This window comes from Ursus maritimus, unplaced genomic scaffold (assembly GCF_017311325.1).
Source record: "Ursus maritimus isolate PB19 unplaced genomic scaffold, ASM1731132v1 scaffold_17, whole genome shotgun sequence".
In the NCBI taxonomy this organism is placed as follows: domain Eukaryota; kingdom Metazoa; phylum Chordata; class Mammalia; order Carnivora; family Ursidae; genus Ursus; species Ursus maritimus.
The window spans coordinates 26,925,020-26,947,429 of NW_024424119.1; the positions used below are offsets into that span (position 1 = coordinate 26,925,020).

Consider the following 22,410-nt stretch of genomic DNA (forward strand, 5'->3'; position numbering starts at 1 on the left):
AACTACCGACTGTCGCAGGGGTGCCCTGATGCTACCACTGCCCCATGCTGCCCGGGCCTTGGGTATTCTCACTTGCGCTCAAACACAATTGACAACGTTGCGGACCACGGTCCCTCCGGGATAAAGCACCCGCCGTGGGCGGTGTCCCCGCTTTCGCGGTCCCCAGCGGATGGTGGCCAAGGGCGGCGCGTGTTTCCCAGCCGGCGGGGTTAGGCGGTCGCACGCCGGAAGTGGCGGCTGGAGCGGGAGCGCTGAGGTGAAGGCCGGCGGGGCTGCGGCCGGGCGTGGGGGGCGGGTGCGTTGGTCATGTTTACCTTCGGGCCCGGTAGTCCCGAAGGGGATGGGACGGCCGGAACTGGGGCTGAAGAGCCGGCACCCCGTGCGGGGCAGGCGACAGCCGCCGGGCCGCTCCCCTCCCCGCCCGCGCCGCCGCAGCCCCGGGCTGACGCAGCCCCTCCCCCGTCGCCCTCCCGGAGCCCTCGCCGCCCCGGCGCCCCCTCGCTGCCCCTGGCCGCGCGCGCCGGGGAGCTCGGGCCGCCCGGAGCTTTGGACTCCTCGGCCTCTTCCGCCCAGGGAGAGCCGTCACCGCCCTCCCCGCCGCGCCGGCGACCCGGGCCAGACTGCAGGGCCGGGAGCCGGGGCCGCCACGGCCTCGGCGCCGGCCTGGGCGGCCCCGGCGCCCGGCTGTTCGGGTGGCTGAGAGAGCGCAGCCTGGGCCGCGGGCTGTTCGTGGACCCGGCGCGGGACAATTTCCGCACCATGACTAACCTCTATGGTTCCATCCATCCCGCGGACTCGGTGTACCTCAGCACCCGCACCCACGGCGCGGTCTTCAACCTCGAGTACTCGCCCGACGGGTAAGCGCGGCCCCTCGGAGGGCGGGTGCCCGCCTCCGCCTGCCTCTGCTGCCCGTGGGCGGCGGCCCGGGCTGGGGGCTGCCGGCACCCCGGCACTTTCTGCAGCGCTCTGTGGCTGTTGGAGCTCCCGGCCCGGCCCTTGGAGGTAGGCGGGCCCGGGGCCCATTTGTGCACCCGGGACGCGGAGCTCGCACCCGGGACGCGGAGCTCTGTGAAGCAGCAGTGCCTCGGGCCCGCCGCCCGGCACGGCTGCCGGAGCCAGGCCGGAGCTGGGGCTCTCTGGTACGCGGTACGTGCCCAGCAAATACATTTTGAGCAAGGACTCATTCTTTCCTTGTCATCGCAGGCTCGGGTTTTCTCACCGAAGCTTCTGGCAAGGGTAGGGAGCCTGCAGGCTCCATGTATTCTGCGCCTGACTTGCCTTGAGGGTCGACAGGTGTGCGTTCCGTTGCTCCTGAAGGGCACTAAGACACGGCACAGAGGTGTCTTATGATGTGGGGCATTTGTGAACTCCCCAGGCTAGACTACGTGCTTCTGTCAGGGGTGTCCAGCCTTTTTCCTGACAGAGTAAATATTTCATGTTTGGTCTCGGTTTATTTTGCTTTATGGGGAATTTTCAAAATATGTATTTTTAAAGCTTTGGTGAGTACACGAACAAGTTCAACAACAAGGGAAAAAATGTACACACAGTTCTACCCTGAGAAGACATAGTTATATAATATAACTCTTACCTGATCAAGGCCCTTGGATTCTGGTCATTTGCTTACTTGTTTATTCATTCCCTCGTTCCGCAGGTATTTGTTAAGCACTTCCTATGTTACAGATGCGGAGGTTGCAGTGGGGTGCAAAACCAGCTAAAGGCACCACTCTTATTAAGCTTGGGACTTAATTGGTTCAACTAGGTATCAATAACCATACTAAATGTTTCATAATGTATATTTATAAATTGAGATAAAGGCTTGAAGGAACCGGTTGTACACTAGGGTGTTTGAGGTTTCCCTGAAGAAATGACATTTAACCAAGAACAGAAAAAATGAGAAGATGAATTAACCAAGATAGGGTGGGGGAGGGGATAGAAGTATTTCAGATGGAGGAAATGGTATATCAAAGGACCTATGGTTGAAGGGCCACTATGTCATGTTAGAGAAGCTGAAAAATGATGACTTAACAAAGCAAAATATTTTGCTAAAGAAAAGCCTAAAATATGCTGAGAAAGGAGGAAAGTAGCAGAATCTGGAATCATGGTGAGGAGATACATCATATTCAATTTCACTGATGCATATGCATCTTCCTAATTATACTTGGTGCTAGGCTCTTTGGGGTTTCTACTTATAGCAGTTGCGTGGAACCTGTAGCAATGAATGTGCACCTGAATGCAGGTAAGAGAGGAGAAACTACTGAAGTTTATTTATGTAACCTGCCCTCCCCAGTCCTCTCTCCAACAAAGCCAACAAAGCCCTGTTCCTAAAGCTTCCCCCAAATACCAAGAATCTGTTCCTCATAAACATTCGGCTCCTTTCTTCTCCATACCCCAACTCCTCTCCTCCCACCCTCCTACTTATTCTGTCAGGCTTTCAGAAATAGCTGTTTCCACTCTTCGGAAGTGAGATTTTAGGTACTTGGTGAGAGGGGTAGAATGAGTTTTGAAGAAGGAATTCCCATTGCCAGTGCTATTAGAATGAGGAATATATTACTGATAGTTCTGTTTGAATCCGGACAATATTGTCCCCTACAAACATTTTTGTAAAAAGTAGTTAGGTACTCTGGTACTTAAAATAGTTCAATAATGTAAATAATAGTAATAATAATTCAATAATGTTTAATTTGCAATTGATATATACTGATTCTAGAAAACCTTGGCAAAAAATGAGCAAAAAGAAGCTAAACATCACTTATAATCCCAGAGATTGAATAGCTATCCAAGGAATTTTTTTTGTGTGTATGTTTATTTTATTTATTTATTTATTCATATTTTAAAGGTTTTTATTTATTTTTTAAGTAATCTCTACACCCAGTGTGGGGCTCAAACTCATGATCCTGAGATCAAGTCACATGCTCTTCCAACTGACCCAGCCAGGCACCCCTGCATATGTTTATTTTAATGTAAACATGGAATCATATTATTTTGTTGCCTGCTTTTTTTCATATAATATATTGTGAATTACCTAAATGTTAGTGTATTTTTACGTTATTTAACATTTTTCATTAGTTTAAATAAAACCTCTATAAACAAAATTTTTAGATTTATGTCCTCATGATAATTCTCTAGAATGAGTGAAAGGTTATGAAGATTTTGGATACCTATTATTAAATTGCCCTCTTTGAGGATTTTACTAATTCTCATTCCTATCACACACATATGAAAGTACCTGTCTCCCCATACTTTTGCCAACATTGCACATTGCCGTTCTTTTTCATCTATGTCAAAGTGAGAGGTGAAAATAGTTAAGTGTTACAATTTTTTATTATTCTTACTACATATAATATGCTCCAGATTTTTATAGGACTTAATTTTATAGGAAAAAGACGTCTGTGTTAAATGAGATAATTTCTTATATCCTTCAGTTATATGGGTTAAATCAGCTTACTGGGTACCATTATCACTGTCATTTATAAGGACTTCTCAGTACAGAGAAGGAGAGGTGACACAGAAGGTAAGAATTAAAATTACGAATTTGGGGGCGCCTGGGTGGCTCAGTCATTAAGTGTCTGCCTTCGGCTCAGGGCGTGATCCCAGCGTTCTGGGATCGAGCCCCGTATCAGGCTCCGCTGGGAGCCTGCTTCTTCCTCTCCCACTCCCCCTGCTTGTGTTCCCTCTCTCACTGGCTGTCTCTCTCTCTCTGTCAAATAAATAAATAAAATCTTTTAAAAAAATTATGAATTTAATAGAGACCAGACTAGAAAAAATTTGGCACTAAAAAAGAAATAAAAGGATATATGGAGTAGAGGTCATTACTAAAGAATTCCAAAAATATATTACAGTAACAGCTTTCTCAAAATAAGTGTATTACCTCCTGATAACATTTTGAAAAATGAAATTTGATGTTAATAGATAAGAATATGTGGGACTTTGTCAGGCTGTCCTTTATGAAAACACATTAGGCACTGCTGTAGAGAGAAGTAGTGTATTAGAAAATAGAAATGAAGTTATCTAGAATGGAGACAAGAAAGATGCAGAGATTGAAAATATGAAGGAGGTTTAGTGACATGGAGCATAGAGAGAAAAGGCATACTATATATTTGGTCAGCTCCTGAAGAAAATGAGGTAGATAATGGGGCACAAAAAAAATTTTTTTTTGAAGAGATAGTAGCTGAGAACTTGAAGAACTGAAGAAAGTCACTAGACCATGATTTAAGATGCCCAGTAGACCCCAAGCAAGAATCCTTTCTAGACATACAGTGACTCCAGAACAACAAATATTAAAATCTTAAAAGCTAGAGAAAAAAAGATCTTAAAAGGGGTAATTATGAGAGTGATAGCCAATTAGTCATCAATAATAGTGCAAATCAGAGGAAAGTAATTATTTTCAGTATGCTGGGAAGAAAACTGCCAGTCTAGATGTCTACACGCATCAAAGATGGGTTCTTCATTTTTGTCAAGATTGAAGATGAAATAAATACATACACAAGCAAAGCCCAGTGGGTTTGCCACCAGACCTTCAATAATGGAATTCTACATTCGGAGAGAAGAGGTTTCAACTGGAAGGTCTGAGATGGTAGAAAGAATAAAGAAAGTGGGAAATATGTATGTGAAACTAGATCTAATTTTGGTTTTGTCTTTTGCAATTAACAAAGATGGAACTAAAATTGAAGAAAATAATAAATTATGAAGGGATGTTCTAAATTTGTTTTCTTCAGGTAGAATTTGACATATTAACTGTAGGTTTTAATGTTTGCATATTAAAATTTGCAAGACTAAAAGATGAGAAAGAATATATTATCTCCACCCTACTAGAGGAAAAAATAATGGAACAAGAAAAAAATATTCCAAGAGAAGAAAGGGAAAGAAAAAAAGTAGAAAAGGTATAATAAATAAAAAGCACAAAGAATGGCTGAAAATAAGTTCAAATATTACTAATTATAATAAAATAGTAATAAATGTTCAATAGGATAGACAATAATATATCAAACACATTCTAAACAAGAGCTGGTGAGCTATATTAATGTACAAACTAGGCTTTAAGGCAAAAATATTTAGAGATAGGTTACTTCATGCTGGTAAAAGTTTAATTCACGTGGAAGATAGAACAGTTTTGAACTTGAATGAGTTTTTTAGATTTAAATATATGTATCAAAAGCTGATAAGTTCAAGGAGAAAACAGACAAATTTATCATAGAGGAAGATTTTAACGTACATTACAGTATGCCTCAATCAGGCAGACACAAAACAAGATAAAAACAACATCACTTAAAGTCTTGCTCTGAAGGGCAGTATACTGCATTCAGGCCTGATACTCAGCTAGTACACATTAGTTCAGCTGTACCAGTTGTTAAAATACTGATAAATGTCCATAGTGGTTACTGCTCCAAGCACGTTGAGTGTCTTCCATGGAACCTCCCAGAGGTTATATAACAACTACAGAGTTAAGAGCTGGCACTGCAAGCTGCTAACAAACATCTTACTTGACAGCTACAGCATCAGTGCTAATTGTTCCCTATCCATGCTAGACACCCTCCCCACCACAAAAATTTAGGCAAATGTCCAGTGACCATTTGGTTTCCCTTAGTGTGGGGCTGCCTGCCTTTCACAGGCACACTCCTGGTCATTCTTATATAGTCATTTGTGAGAACTGCAGCCTCTGGGGAGATCCAGAGAGATGAACAGGCAGTCAGATGAAAGTAATAACACTACTGCTGGCACCAAACATATTAATCTCTTGGCATAATGTGCACTCCCATGACAATAGAATCCACAGCAGATAAGTGGGGCCTAGAGGGATGATTTATGGATGTCCTCACTCCTGGGATGGAGATGGAGATCCCTAATTTTATCATTCCTATTGAGTTTCACCATTATTTAGTGGGATAAGTTTGCTAAAACCCACTAAATACCTGCCCATCATGGGTACAGTAATACTCATTTTATTTTTTAAGATTTTTATTTATTTATTTGTCAGAGAGAGCACAAGCAGGGGGAGCAACAGGCAGAGGGAGAAGCAGGCTCCCCACTGAGCAAGGAGCCTGATGGAGGACTCGATCCCAGGACCCTGGGATTATGACCTGAACCCAAGGCAGATGCTTAACGGACTGAGCCACCCAGGTGTGCCAACACTCATTTTATTAATGAAAATTACCACCAACATAAATCTCAGTACCAGGAACATTTAGTTGAGGAAACAGAACAGAAAGGTCATTAAACACAAAGGATTTGTACCCTGGCTTATGCTCTTAACTGCTGTATTACATGACTTCTCATCTGGGCTGAAGGATTAGGTCTGATATAATTAAACGTGATGAATCAACAGATTATTTTTGTGGCTTAATTATTAATATAATTGAATACATATTTAATATGCAAAATTAACAAGCATTATAAGTGCTAAAAAATTTTAATTATACTTACTTCAGCAAAAGCTAAAAAGAGGATTTAGCTCCATGAACAATATTATTGATGTTGAATAATTTTTTTACTTACGAAGACTCCAAGTTACTTACTGACTACCAATTAATGTGGACATTCTTGGAGGCGCTTTATGCAATTACCTATGTCTGTTCATGGTGCAGACAAGGTCATCTGAGTCAAAGAAAAGATTATGACTACTATTTCCAAAATTAATAAACAATGGAAACTAAGTTGACGAGCAACTTAATTAGAACTATCCCTTGGCGTACATAATCTGTAGGTTAGTTTATTTTGAAAGTGTTTTAAAATTTTTATTCATGTGTTAATTTATATTACTATTGAATGTTAAACATTTTTAAATATCACACTTGACTATATGTAATAGCTATCTCCTGCTTGCCTTTTTTTTCAAACAAAATGGAAGAGTTACAAAATTTTCACTTAAATGGCCACATTTCAAAAAGTTATCATGGAAGTACAGTTTCTCAGTACAATGTGATCATTTGAAATGAATTAACAAAAAGATAGCTAGAAAAACCTCATGTGTTTTGAAGTTGAGAAACATTTACAAATAACATATGGGCCAAATAAGAAATGATAATGGAAATTAGAAATATTTAACACTAAATGATAATGAAAGTACCATATGTCTCAAAACTTGTAGGATATAAGTAAAACAGTACTTACTAGGAAAATTATAGTCATTAATAAACTGGAAAGGAAGACGAGGAAAATTAATGAGCTAAATATCCGTCTCAAGAAATAGAAGAATAGTGAAGCTGTCTATAAATAATAGCAAAGTAAGTCTGAAGAAAGCAGAAGGAAGGAAATATAGTAACAAAGAGTAGAATTTCAATAAAAATACTCAACAGAGAAAATTTTGTCTTTGAAAGGACAAAAATGAAAAACATATTGATCAAGAGAATCCCCAGGGTACCTGGGTGACTCAGTCAGTTGAGTGTCCAACTCTCGATTTTGGCTCAGGTCATGATCTCGGGGTTGTGGGGAATCAAGTCCCACCTCAGGCTCTCTCGGTGCTGAATCTGCTTGTCTCTCCCCCTCTGCACTGCTCCCCACTTGCACATGCACTCTCTCTCAATACATAAAATCTTAGGGAAAAAAAAAAAAGAATCCTCAAGTAAACAATATTCAGAATGAAAAGGGGACATAACTTCAGATGCAAGAGGTAGAGATTGTAGCTTTCCCAAAGTAGTTAAGTAGGTGGTTTGGACCAACCCTTCAACAGAATAATTAGAAAAGCTAGAAAAAACATAATATATTTAATGTAAGGTATAAAAAGCTTACGTTTGACGAGATTGGAGAATTAAGGCAGTGAGTAAATTGCAGGGCCAAGATCTACAAAAGGAGAGAAGCCAGAAATGTGAGCCCACCATTTTAGCTGACTGAATTAAGCAATGTGGTAGAAATGAAAAGTGTAGAAAATAAAATAATGCAAATCGCTACATTAACATATTGGAAAAATATAGGGTAATTTCAATAAATGTTGGAAAACTGTTGTATGCAAATGAAAATATGTTAATGAAAAAACCCAGCAAATTTGAAGTAGAACTTCCTTAATCCAATAATAGGAAACTACCTCCCAAAAAAGAAAAACAAAACAAACTCCACAGCAAACATTGTACTTAATGATGAAATGGTGAATGTATTCTTGAAAATCAGGAATGAGAGGAGTGCCTGCTAATACTAACATTTCTATTTAACATTATGCTGAAAGTCCTAGCCAGTGTAGTAACAAAAAACGTATTAAAGAACAAAGCATTTGTTTGTATATGATATGATTATTGACAAAGAAAACCTAAAATAACCTACAGATAAATTATTACAATAGCAAGATTGATGGATAATGTTAAAATCAATTGCACTTCGTACACCCAACAACAAACAAAGCAAAATTTTAAAAAGGACATTTACAAAAGCATTGAAAAAGTGTCAGATACCCAGGAATAAATCTACGAAGATAGGCATGACCCAGCTGGAGAAAATCTCCATGGTAAATGGAAATACACTATGTACATAGATTGAAAGATTTTGTATTGTAATGATCTCAATTCTATGCAAACTTTTTTAAAAAAGATTTTATTTATTTATTTGAGAGACAGACCAAGAGAGCACAAGCAGGGGGATGGGCAGAGGGAAGAAGGAGAGGGACTGGAACAAACAGACTCCCCACTGAGCAGGGAACCTCAGTTGGGCTTGATCTCAGTGTCCTCGGATCAGGACCTGAGCCAGGGTCAGACACTTAACCCACTAAGCCACCCAGAGGCTCTTTATGCAAACTCTTCTATAGATTTATTATAGTCTCAAAATCAGTAGCTGGATTTGTATGTGAGTGTGTGTACATAACTTGATAAGTTGTTTCGAAATGTATAAGGATGTTCAAAGGTCCAAGAATTGCTAAGATACTCTTGCTGAGAAAATGTCGAATATGTGAGAAGGTAGACATGCTACTGATGGGATGATTCAATATTGAATGATATAAATTCTACCGAATTAATTTGCAAAATCAGTGCATCCCAGTAAAAATACTAACAAGATTTTTCAGTAGGATCTGACATGCCATATCTAAATTTCATTTGGAAGTCAAGGCATAATATTAGCTGCCCCCTGCCCAACATGTTCAGAAAACATTGAGAAAGCATAATATTAGCCCTCCCAAAAAAAAAGTTCATAAAGCAATGTTCATCTTGCTTTGCATATATAAAACCTTTTAGAAATTAAAATAGTATGGCGGTGTTGCATAGAATAGGATAGAATCCAAAAACATATATGGTAGAGATCACATTTCAAACCAATGAGAAAAATATAGGCTTTTATATTGGGACAAATGATACTCATTTTAAAAAAATTTACAAATCAGTCCATGTACCAAAATAGATTTTATTAAAACAAAGCAGTGACTATCAGTTTTATAAATCTCTTATTTACAATGTTTAAGATTAAGACTCTCCCAGAATCGCCAATTCATTTACCTTTTTTGTTTGATTGTTTTAGAGAGGGAGAGAGTAGAGGGTGGTGAGGGAGGGGCAGAGGGAGAGAGAGAATCTGAAGCAGGCTCCAGGCCCAGCACAGAGGAGCCTGCTCCTCCTGCTGTGGGACTTAATTTCACAACCCTGAGTCGAAAACAAGAACTGGACACTTAACTGACTGAGCCACCGGCACCGCTGATTCATTTACTTTTATGCATAAAAAGGAGTAAAGTTCATCCCATGACTCTTGGGAGAAACAAAGAAATGGCTGTATGTTTATCTTCTAAAATTACAGATATTAATTTGAACATTTTTACTCATGCTGATCAACTAGCACAAAAATCCTTCAGATATTTAATTTTTGAAGTCCAGATATTTCAAAAAAGGGTTTATGCAGAGCAGACACCCTTTAAAGGACAATTTCATGACTACTAAATATGGAAAATACTTCAATTTAGATTTTTCCCCTCTCCTACTTTATCTAAGAAGTTTGTTCTGAACAGAAACTCTTGGCTATTTAAAATTCTGTCTTGGGGCACCTGGCTGGCTCAGTTGGTAGAGCATGTGACTCTTGCTTGATCTTAGGGTTGTGAGTTCGAGCCACACTTTGGGTATAGAGATTACTTAAAAAAAATTTTTTTAAATTCCGTCTCATTTTCATCTTAAATGTACAAATTCCATTTGTTATTGGAACTATAAATTGGGAAGGCCTGCAGTTTCCAAGATTCAGGATTTCATTTGCTAGATCTGAATCTGAAAGAGCAGTGCCCACAAAAAACTAGTAAATAAAATTAAAAAAAAAAAAAGTAAATAAAAGACAGTTGATTTTCAGAAATCAAAATGGGGCTTATAAAGGTTTATAATAATATAACTTTGTAATAGGAAAGGGCTGAAACAAGAGACAGTACTAAAAACCATAAAGGAAAAGATTAAGTTTGAGTATATCTAAGTGGTTTGGTAGGATATATGCCAAACCTTTTTCAGTATATTTTAATAGATATTGATAAAGAAATACATAATTTGTCATATATGACTTTTTTTCCTAAGTTGCCTCATCTATTTTTTTTTTTTTTACAACCAGCTTTTCTCATTTAATAATATGTTTTGGGGGGTGCCAGGGCAGCTCAGTTGGTTAGGCATCTGACTCTTGCTTTCTGCCCAGGGTCATGAGATTGAGCCCTGCATTGGGCTCCACACTGAGCATGGAGCATGCTTGGGACTCTCTCTCTCCCTCTTCCTCTGCTCCTCCCCAACCCCACCCCCAGCTCTCTCTCACATATGTTCTCTCTCTCAAAAAAAAAAAAAAAAGTATTGGAGTTCTTTAGTATCCATATGAAACTATCCCTATCTTTTTAAATGTTGTACCATATTGCAAGGTATTACATACCATGGCTTATATAATCAGTCATTCCTTTCATGTACATTTAGGTTACTTTCACTTTCTCATTATGGTGAGGTATATCTTTATATATGCTTCTTTGTATTTATAAATGATTATTTCTTTAGATTAAATTCCCAGAAAAAAATTGCTGAGTCAAAAGGTACACACATTTAAAAGTTTGATAGATGTGGGTACTCTCCAAACCTAAGCTGTACTAGTTTATGCTCCACCATAATGTTTGAGGTACTATTTCCAACTATTGCCAAGAACAGATAGTCTCAATCTTGTAACTATTTGCTTCTAACATGGGCAAAAGAAGTTATTCATTATAGTTTGTGTAATTATAAATAAGTGAATATCAATAATAAGAGAATGCTAGAAAACTAAAGGGAAATGTGTCCTTTGCTTTCAGGTCAGTGCTGACTGTTGCTTGTGAACAGACTGAAGTTCTGCTTTTTGACCCTATATCTTCAAAGCACATAAAAACACTTTCTGAAGCTCATGAAGACTGTGTAAATAATATCAGGTTAGTATTTTAGTGAAATAGTGAAGTTTATTAGTGTGACACAAAATATTCTAATTTGGAAGTTAATGAAAATTTGTAATGTCTTGTCCAACAGTGCTAGATATGCATTTGTGATTTGTGAATTTTATCCCTTATGAAACTTATCCCTTTAATTACAAAACTTGCTATTAACCATTTTGGATTAGAATCTTTCTGAAAAAGCATTTTTTACTTACATATGATTTTACCTTTTCTCTTCATATATCAGGGTCATCATTATGAACCTCAGCCATGTATTATGATAGTCCTACCATGTCTTTGGGCTAATGATCTGTGTAGAATTATGGCAGTCCCAATGCTAAGCCTCTCTCACCCCCATCCCCCAAATCCAAACTGTTGAGGGGAAAGAACACATATGCACAGAGAACCTCTTTCTAAAAGCATGTTGGAAGCACCTTAAATTCTCAATAATGTGGGAAGTAAATAACAGTTGAACAGCTTGGTGGATTAATATGCAGTCATTAAAATGATGGTCACAGGGACTACATATCAACATGGACAAATGCTTGGGACAATATATGTTAAAATCAAGATAAAAATTATTACAAATATGACATGATGCAGAAGATAAGGAAATATTTTTCAGTGCTAACATGGGATGTGCTAGAATGAATGGATTATGAGTAATTTTCTGTTCTCTTAACATTATGTAATAAGATTATATTCCTTTCATACTGAATACTTTTAATGTTCAAAAAAAAGAAATGGGGAAATTACTTCTAGTCACAGTGAATACTGAGTTTTGATATAACCTCTATGCTCCAAACTCATAGAACAATAGATCAAATAGCACAAAAGATATAGCCAGGCTTTAAAAGAACATAAACGTTTTTGTGGGCCAGAAATGGAACACAGACACAAGCTGTTATAGGGCTGAAACCACAAGCCCACTGAGTCTGGTACTGACATGTAGTAGTTTTAGTTCCTGTCAAGAATCAAAACTACTAAAGTGCTTCATATGAGGCATGAACCAGAACCAGAATTACTACACAATGCATTGGCTAGAATGCCTGTCCCATTTGTGAAAGGCTGAAAAAAGGAAAAAGCTATTCACTACCTCAGGCCATGGGTTTTGGCTGATTAAGACACAACCTCATGGCCAGGAATTGAATGAAGCGATTACTGAGGCAGTGATTGAATGTTTATGTGTGATAGCTCCAATATCATCATGAAACTGAAGGCCTTAATGTCATTATAAGGCCTAATATTATGTGGAGTAGGGGTTCAGAAATCCAAGTGGGGGCAATTATAAAACCATTAAATAGGAAAGAGAGGAAAAAATAATTAATAATCTTTCTTACTTAAAATAAGCCTATAACCAAAATTCTAAAACTCATGAAGACTTCTAATATTAGTATCATAACAAATTCAGCAACTAAAACAAGCATATTTTCTGGATGAAATTAATTATATGGAGTAGTCCAACAAAGACTTTATTTTTAAAAATAAATTATTTATTTTTTTTTGACTAGGTAATACATGCACGTGGTACAAAATTCAAAGGTACAAAAGGGTAAACAGTGAAAAGTAAGTCTATCTCCCACCTCTGTCCCCTAGCCACCCAGTTCCCCTCCCCAGAGGCAACCACTATTACCAATTTCTTGCTATCCTTTCGAGATAGTCTATGCATGTACAAGCATATACACACACACATACGTACACTTTTATATAAATGGTAGCATTCTACACACACAAATAACCTTGGCTTTTCCATTTAATGACATATTTAGAGATCATTCCATATTGGTACCCATGGGATGATCTTATTCTTTTTAACGGCTGCATAGTATTCCATTGATTGGAAGAAACTTTAAGCATTTTTAGGATGCTCAAAGAAATAAGTTAACTGATACTTTCCATTTAAAGAGAACTCAAAATTATGAAACAAAAGAGATGAAACAAGAGCAGGTTAATGTGGAAAAGAACCAACTACAACTCTTAGAAATTAAAAATGTACTTAGTATATAAAAAACTTTGAAGATGTAATAAATTTTATCCTTTTATACCACTGATGAGAGAATTAATGGGTTCAAAAATACTAAGAGTACTTAAAAGATATAGAGGATTAATTGAGAGACTCCAGTGTATATGTAATAAGAATTAAAGAAAAAGAAGATGCAGAGATTGATGGAGAATTAATTTTTGAAGACAAAGGTGGAGAGTTTTTAGCACTAAAGAAGATCCTGAATCCTTGAATCAAAAGTAAACTCTAGAATGTTGGGTAGGTTAAATAAAGGTAAATCTGCATTTAGACAGGTTGTAGTAAAACTCTAGAATATCAGAGCTAAAGAGAAAATCTTAAAAGCCACCAAAGTTAGAAGCCAGATTACCTACAGAGGTATAATTCAACATTATAACAGAAGGTTTCTCATCAGCAACAGTTGATGCTAGGAGATTATGAAGTAGTATCTTAACTACTAAGGGAAAATAATGCCCAGTGCCATATCATACCCAGATTAACTGTTATCCCATAATGAAGAATTTAATTAGGTGAAATGATAAATGTTATTAATTATTAATAGCACAAAGATAATAATTTAGATCTTTGGGGGGAGTACATTTAAAACAAAGTTAAAACTAAAGTCTAGATTTATTTTCTGGTAGTAACATTAAAAAGGAGAAAACATGAAATTAATTTTTAGTAGTGTTTTATTTATCCCAGTAGGACTAAAATATTATCATTTCAACATGTAATCATTAAAAAATTTATTGAGATATTTCAGTTTCATTTTTTAATGTTAAATTTTCAAAATCCAGTATTTTACTCTTAGAGCACAACCCAGTTCAAACTGGCCACATATCAAGGATTGAAAAGCCGCATATAGCTAATGGCTACCAAACCGGACAGTGTCTCTTTAGACAGTAACAACAGATAGGTTGTGTGTAATATGATAAGGTTTGTGTCACGTTCAGGAAGAAGATAGAAATATTAAGTAATTTCAGACTCTTTCAGAACAATATATAATTAAATATATACAATGAAAAAAATGCTAAATTAAAGGTAGCTAAAATAGTAGACATACAGTGTATAGCTAGCTTCCAAAGCAGCTGAAGTGTTGGGAGAGGGAATATTGAAAACATGATCAGTTTGGTGGAAGACGGGAAAGCTTAAAAAAGTAACAAAATAAACAAAGGAAAGGGATGATAGTAGAAAACAGGAAATAGAAATAGACCCAGTGTATGAGTAGTTCACAGTAAGTATAAATGAATTGATCTTTATTAAAACACACAGAGGCAGCAATTTGAATAAAAATCAAAATCATCTATATATTCATTATTGAGATACAAAACTAAAACTGCCCAAAAATAGGAAAAGAAAACTAATGTAGATTATCATTGGACAGATAGAAGACTAAAGGTTTTAATAAGGGTAAAGTGCAACAGTACATATTAATAAAGGAAAAATCAACTAAGAACATATAATAATGATGAACTTTTATATATGATTTGAAATTTGTATATTTAAAAAAACAAAAACAAAGCAGATAAGGAATTACAAGTCTATAATCATAGTGAGAGATTTTAGTACACTTCCATCCCAAACTAGTAAATCAAATAGATAAAAATTAAGCTATAGAAGATTTTAAAATATCTTGGACACCTTTCTACTAAAAATAGAAATGCAGGATAAGATTTTTAAAATATATTTTTTAAATGTATAGTTGAGCTGATAAGAAAGAAAGGAATTCTAGGGCCAAAAATGAAGTAGATGCTAGAATGCAAAGAAATAAACAGGTATACAGGTATTCAGCTGGCTTTTACCCTGGAGGCGTCTGCCAAATGCAGGTGACCTTGAGCTTCTCTTTAATATGTATAAGGAGTTACAGTGGACAGGAGAGTTAATTCTATGGCCAGTTGAAGATGAGGAGTCTAGTAGAAAACTCTGCATAAGGCTGGGACTCGCAAGAGGTATACTTACAGAAACATACCACCTGTTCATGTAGACTGTGAGTAGAGGGGTGTCAGAAAATCTCCTCAGTGAATGTCTAACCGCAGGTCAGTCTTCATGCATGTGTGGGGCCCAAATTCACACTACCATATGTTCCAAAACCATCTAGCCAGCAATTTTAAATTGGATCCAGGTTGATAGTACTGCCAGGTACCTGCAAAAACAAATGCAAATCTTCTCTGGGGAAGAAAACTCAGTATCATAAAGAAGTCAGTTCTTTCCAAATTACTCTATAAATTTAGTGCAGTTTTAATCAAAATACCAACAGGGTTTTTTTTTTAACTTGACTTAAAAATTCATATTAAACAGCGAAGTGCCAAGAATATCAGACAATTTTGAAGGAGACTAAGATGGTAGTCTTCCAGATATCAAACGCCGTCTTAGGGCAGGGATAGATCAAGTGCCTAATGAAATGGAGTAGACCTTCCAGAAACAGACCCATGCATATATGGAAATTTGATATATGACTGCAGGGGTGTTACAAATCAGTGGCGGGGAAAATGGAAAAGAGAGTATTGGTTATATATATGAAGAAACTGCAAGTTAAAGACCCAATTATGAAAGCAAACCTTTAAAGCTTTAGAAGAGATATAGACTATATTTATGTTCTAAGTATGAGAAAGGATTTTTTAAGATACAAAAAGCACAGGTCATTAAAGGATTGCTAAGTTCAACTGCATTAAAATTGAAAACTTCATTCTAACCAAAGACATAACAGTGTGAAAAGATAAGCTATAGGTGGGTGGGAGAAGATATTTTCAGTGCATATAGCCAGAGAAGGATTAGTATGCAGAATATGTAAGACAATTACCCTGGAGCAAAATAGGCAGAGAATCATGTAAGAGAAGCTAAAATGAGCAATAAATATGGAAAAATTTTCAAGCTTCCTAGTTATCATGAAAATGCAAATAAAAATAAACAGTGAAGAAGTAGTATTGGCAAAGATGTTGAGAAGTAGAAACTCTTGGACATTGATGGAGTATAATTGGTAAAATTATTTTGAAGAGCAATTCAGCAATATCTGGTAAAATGGAAGATCAAACAGATTTTTTAAGAAATTAAAGCACATGTAAATAAGGAGATGTGTAAAGAAGGTTCATTATAGCATCATTAGTAATACAAGTTGGAATCAAATCTCCATCAAGAGGAAGATAAATTCCAGTATACTTGTACAATGGAATACTATACATCAGTTAAAATAAATGAACTAGAGGCATCTGAGATACATCTCAGAAATTCAAGGTTGAGCCAGAAAAGCAAATCATAGAATGTGCTATACAGTGTGATACCATTTATATAAAGTCTGAAAATATACAAACATAAGTTTGATGAGGGCATGTATTTGTCTATTTGTTCTCTGCTCTTTTCCCAGCACCTAGAACTGTGCCTAGCACATACCGGGTGCTAATTAAATATTTATGGAATAAATTGAATGCAAAACAAATCTATACATTGTTTATGGATACATACTTAGGATCTCATGGTATTAAAAACTTGCATGGGGAGTGACAAACAAATTTTGGATAGTGGTTCCCTCTGGAGAGGGAGGGAGGGGAATGGGATTGGGGAGGGATATTCAGGGTGCTTCAGTTGTGTTTGTAATGTTCAGAAGAATCTGAAAGATAACAAAATGTTCAAATTTGATAAAGCTGGGTGGTGGATATCACAGATTTTTTTTATATTCTTCCTAGTTTTCTCTATGTTTTTAATATTTTACAATTTAAAATTTTTCTTACCTCAAAAAGAAAAGATGTGTTGAGTTGTTCGCCCCTACTCAGAATGATCTCTGACTAATCTGCTGTTAGAATTTGTTCTTTATCAATGTCAGCTCTCATTTGCTGCTATCAGTGTGTCTGCTTTAGTACCCCACACCTACAAATTTGAATTTGCTTATCTGTTGGTTAGAAAACCAGGTTTTGAAGCTTTTTTAGAAGTACATATCACTTAAGAGTTTTGCGTGAGGATCTGAGGGGTCCTCTGGCATGAGCTTAAGTGTGCGTTACTTATTAATAATATTAACTTCCATTTTTTTGAGTGCCTACCATGTGCCAAACCTTCTGTGAAGCACTTTTCACACAATGTTAGTTCTCAGAGTATCCTGATGTGAAACAGATATTGAACCCATTTTAAGAAATGAAGAAATTGCAGCTCAGATAAAGAGATTTGCCCAATATCTTTAATATGTAGCAAGTGATAGAGCTGGCATTCATGCTCAGTTCAATTAGACCACCTCACTGACTGTTCAGAGATGTGGGCATGCATTTCCTAGGTAGTGATTTTACACATGCTTAGTAACGTCTTCTAGTTCATTTCTTAGTTTTTAAGGTTTGCTTATCTTGTAAAATAAAAATATTGATAGTAGTGAGGAGTATTTTCTGTTGCTTCATACTTAGGGAAAGTAAGGGAAAATACGTAATTTAAATTCTTAAGCCCATTATACACATTTACTTCTCAAGTTATGAGGGTTTTGTATATGGATTTAAGAGTCCATTTAATAATCAAGGTCCCCCTAGGTATGAGTTTACAAGGGCAGTTGAGATTATCATAAGAATATTCATTTAGCGGTATGGCAGTTAAAAAATCAGTGCCTATTTAAATATTCCAGGATCTACTTTTCCCTCCCACTGTCTTTGTTGGTCTTTTCCTGATTGGTATATTTCAAACACTATAATGTAAATGCAGTGCTCATCACTGGTAACATGAAGTTTCTTATCTTGCAAAGGATGTAGAATTTCACAAAACCGCGAGAATGATATTAGAAAACTTGTCAGTTACATATAAAATCATTGGCAAATAAGGATCTGATGGAGTTAGACTAGTTATCAATTAAAGAAAAGGAAATGACAGAAATGAGGACATGATAGATCAGAGAATTATGTGACTATCTTATGGGACTAAGGAAAGGCCCTTGAAGGTTATGTAGACTTTTTATAAGACTTTCTTCTTAAATTATAGTACAAAACTCAAATATGAAGTAAGGGTATTATATTTTGCTGTCATAATTTCATTGGAAAGATTTATGCAGAAAAACCCAAACATTTAATTTATTCTTATTCTAAGAATTTGCATATAGTTACATAAATGTAAAATAAATGTTAAACATTTTTATGACTTTTAGTTTTTAGACAAAGACAACACTTTCTTTCCATTGTACAATGAAATGTTGGTACCTGTTTTAAGGAAATTCTTTTTGATTGCTGTTATCCTTCACCAGTTATCCTCTGATAATGAAGACTTCGATTTATCCAGATGTCCAGTTTATCCAGGACTATTATAGTCATATTTTGGGGTTTGATGGGAACATAAGGAACAGTTTTATAATTCATAAACTCATAGATTTCAGTGTGTATGGAGTATCTCCTGTTTATTAGAGACTATAGAGTTAAAAACACTTTACAATTATTAACTTATTAAGCTAGACTGAGTTTTAATTTGAGAAGATTGAGCCAGATCTCCAAGGATTTGTCTAACACTTTACATTCTCTGCATCTGCTTGCTTTAGGATAAGAATTGTGGGTACTTTAACTGGTCTCCTAATCTACATTCTTAGTTTTCTACAATGATTTTTCAATACCAAGATTTTAAACAGGTAAAGCTTTTAGGCAAAATGAGAAGACTAAAGTCAAAGTGTTGAATTTTTCATTAAGGTAAATTTATTCAATTTGAATTACTAGCTTTTATTCCAAGATTATATTCTTTGTACATTAGTGGTATTAAAATATTTTCCATGCAACAATGGTAATTTTTCAGTGGTCTTATTGACAAAAATTTTAAAACTGATCCCCCACTTCATTTTATTTTTTATGAAAATCCTAGAGTTTTGGAAACTAGCTACCTCAGAAATCTTTTTGAAACTCTTAACTAATCATGCCATTCTCTTGCCTAAAGCCTTCAGAGTGGACCACTGTGGCCTAAGGTGGTATAATGCCACTGGGGTTTTGAATCCATATGTGGATTAAGTAATTTCTGTAGACTAAATAAAATATCTTATTTTTTCCCTAAATTTTTTAAATGTAAGAAGATGCTCTATTTTGATGATCAGTTTATTTTAAAAGTTTGACTTTCCAGTAGCCTTTGTCATTGTGTGTTTTTTTTCAGTTGTTTAATTCCTGTCAGGAAGTCATTAAAATACTTTGACTTTAAAAAGCCTAATCAGTAAAGATAAAACCATAGGGGAAAAAATGGACTTGACAATATAATAATTAAAATTTTGATATAATAAGATAAAAGTATATGTGGAAAATATATTCAGCATACTTTTTTTTCAACATACTGTCTTTGAAAAACTGAGGTATATTATCTTTAATATAAAGAGAATTTATAACTCCAATAAAAATAATACAGCAGTAGGAAGATCAGCAAGGAACATGAATAGCGATTCACAAGAGAAAATAATCTTCTAATTAATATGAAAAATGTTCAACTTTACTAAAAATAGAAGTTTCAACTTAAGATTTTTTTCCCCCTGGCACTTAGCAGAATTAAAAAATATCTGTGTGACAAGGTTTGGAGAAGTGGACATTCCTAACTGCTGGTAGAACTACATATTGGTATGTTCTTTTGAGGAGAGTTTGGCTGTATGTATCAAAAGCCTTACATTTTTTAAAATCCCTTTTTACTTAGCAATACATTTTTCTGGGAATGTACTTAGAAAAATAACTAGGAATGTGATTAATATTTAGCTGTTAGGTTGTTCATCATAGTGTTTTTTAGTGTAAACTTTTTAACACTGCATAAATTTTTACACTAAATAAAACCATTTTATGGTTTTAGTGTAAACCATAGTAAAAAATCGGAAGCAATATAAACATCCAATTGCTTGTTAAACTAACAAATTGCTTTTTTAAACTAAAAAAGAAAAAAGATATGGTTCATTCATACAGTGAATCTATTCAGCCATTAAGAGTGACTGTCAATAAATCTTTAATAACATGGTAAAATATTTATGACATGACATTTATTATTGAAATATAAGAATTAGGCTAACTATCAATAGTGGTTATTTTTATAGTGGACTTTATTCCATTTAAAAAATATTTTCAGGGATGCCTGGGTGACTTAGTTAAGCATCTGCCTTTGGCTCAGGTCATGATCCCAGGGTCTTGGGATTGAGTCTCACGTCCGGCTCTTTGGTCAGTAGGGAGTCTGCTTCGCCCTCTGCCTCTGACCCTCCCCCAACTTGTGCTCTCTCTTGATCACTGTCTTTCTCAAATAAATAAAATCTTTAAAAAAAAATGCAAAGACGTTTAAAAAAAAAAAAGTTACTGGGAATCACTATAGAATAAATCCATGATATAGTCTCCTCTTGTCTCTACTTTTCAACACACAGTCCTCCTGACTACTGTTGCCTCTCAGAGTAGACCATCCCCTTACATTCCTCTGTACCTTTGCTTATCCCTTGGTCACTTAGGGAGTGCCTGCCTCATCTTTTAAAATCAGTTCAAAGGACATCACCATGAAGTCTTTCCTGACCACCCTATTCTTTGCTTATTCCACGCAATTATTTTGTACAATTATGTATTTGTAATTTCTTCTCCACTAGGCAGTGAACTCCTATCTCATTCATGCATAATAAATATTTGTGGATGCTTATTATGTGCCTGGCACTGTGTGTGTTGGGTACTACAGATCTAACAATGAACTATGCAGACAGTTCCTCCTGTCTTCAAGGAGTTTATAGCCTTATGAAGTTATTCCTTACACTGTATCTTGTTATGATAGAAGTGTAGAGTACTTTGGGAGATTAGAAGATTGGTAAATCTACCCCAGGCTGGATAGAGAAGGAAGTCTTCCTGGAGGGGATGAAAGCTGAATAATAAAAAGAAAGGAAGTGTTAGGTCGAGGGGTAGGGGGAAGCCGGTTTCAAGTAGTAGAAACAGCTTGTACAACAGCCTAGAATTTTAAAACTGTTAAGTTTTAGGAAGGTTGTTATGGTATTTATGGATACTGAGGTTGATTTCTGATAAAAAAATAATTCAGTACAATTTATCTCAGAAGAAGTTCCAGAATTCATTTCTTCTCTCTGTAAGAGATTAGGAAGTGATATATAACAGCATATGTTAGAGAAAGCATCCTAATGTTGAATTAGGTAGAAATCCAAGTGTGGAAAAAGAAATAAAAGAAATTCAAGTGTGATTGGTAGGTTTGTTATTTTTTAAGTATTTGTATAAAATATATTCTTACGAAGGATTGAGAAAGTAGTGTAAAATAATTAAAAGTCTGAATTATAGAGTATTTTATTGGTGTATTTTGTAATCCTAACTGGTCCTAATAAAATATTGCTAAGTATGATTATTTGGGAGAATGCCTTTGAAGTAATAGATTAAAAATATGGCATTTTATTAGCGATTTTTATATGTGAATGTGTTCTAAATATAAAGACATTACTTGTAGCAGAGTAAATATTTCTCATAATTATGAACCCTTTATGCTTAACATATCTCCCTCTGCAATCAAGTCTTCAAAATCTTCTCTGTCTTCTATTAAATTGTCTCTCACCGTTTGTGTTTCCTATACAGATTCTAAAGTTCTTCTTTCTCTCTAGCATTGTTCTCCAAACATCCACCCCTATATCCAGTTCCAAATAAAAATCAATAATTAAAAGCAAATGGATAAAATTACATTGTGGTCCTCATTAAATCATAGTGTCCTTCCCTGTGATTATGTGAATTATGCTTACTATTTATTTGATATCTGTATCACTGGGTTCATACAGTCAGTTTGTAGTCCTTTTTTGTTTTCTTGATTAGGTAATATAGAAACTGTTTCTCAAGTTTTCTTTAACAAGAGATTAAATAAACCAGTTTTTCTTTTCTGCTTTGTAGATTTCTTGATAACCGGCTGTTTGCTACCTGCTCTGATGACACTACAATAGCACTCTGGGATCTGAGAAAACTGAACACCAAAGTATGCACTTTACATGGTCACACTAGCTGGGTGAAGAACATCGAATATGATACTAATACAAGACTCTTAGTAACATCAGGATTTGATGGAAATGTCATTATTTGGGACACCAACAGGTTTGTGAATAGGAGACCATGTTAGGATTGTGAACAACAAAAATTTATTCTTAAAGATTTCTTTATTTGACAGAGAAAGGGAAAGA

The 22,410-nt window shown here is 36.1% G+C and overlaps 1 protein-coding gene across 1 annotated transcript in view; it reads left to right on the forward strand.

The window, feature by feature from the left end:
- Nucleotides 1–306: 306 nt before the first annotated feature.
- The window catches only part of DCAF10 (DDB1 and CUL4 associated factor 10), a 43,699-nt gene continuing 21,595 nt past the window's right edge, over nucleotides 307–22,410 (forward strand). The window contains exons 1-3 of the mRNA XM_040631617.1: nucleotides 307–857; nucleotides 11,201–11,314; nucleotides 22,127–22,324. Of these exons, the coding sequence (XP_040487551.1) occupies nucleotides 307–857; nucleotides 11,201–11,314; nucleotides 22,127–22,324 (863 nt within the window). The remainder of the gene's footprint in view (nucleotides 858–11,200; nucleotides 11,315–22,126; nucleotides 22,325–22,410) is intronic.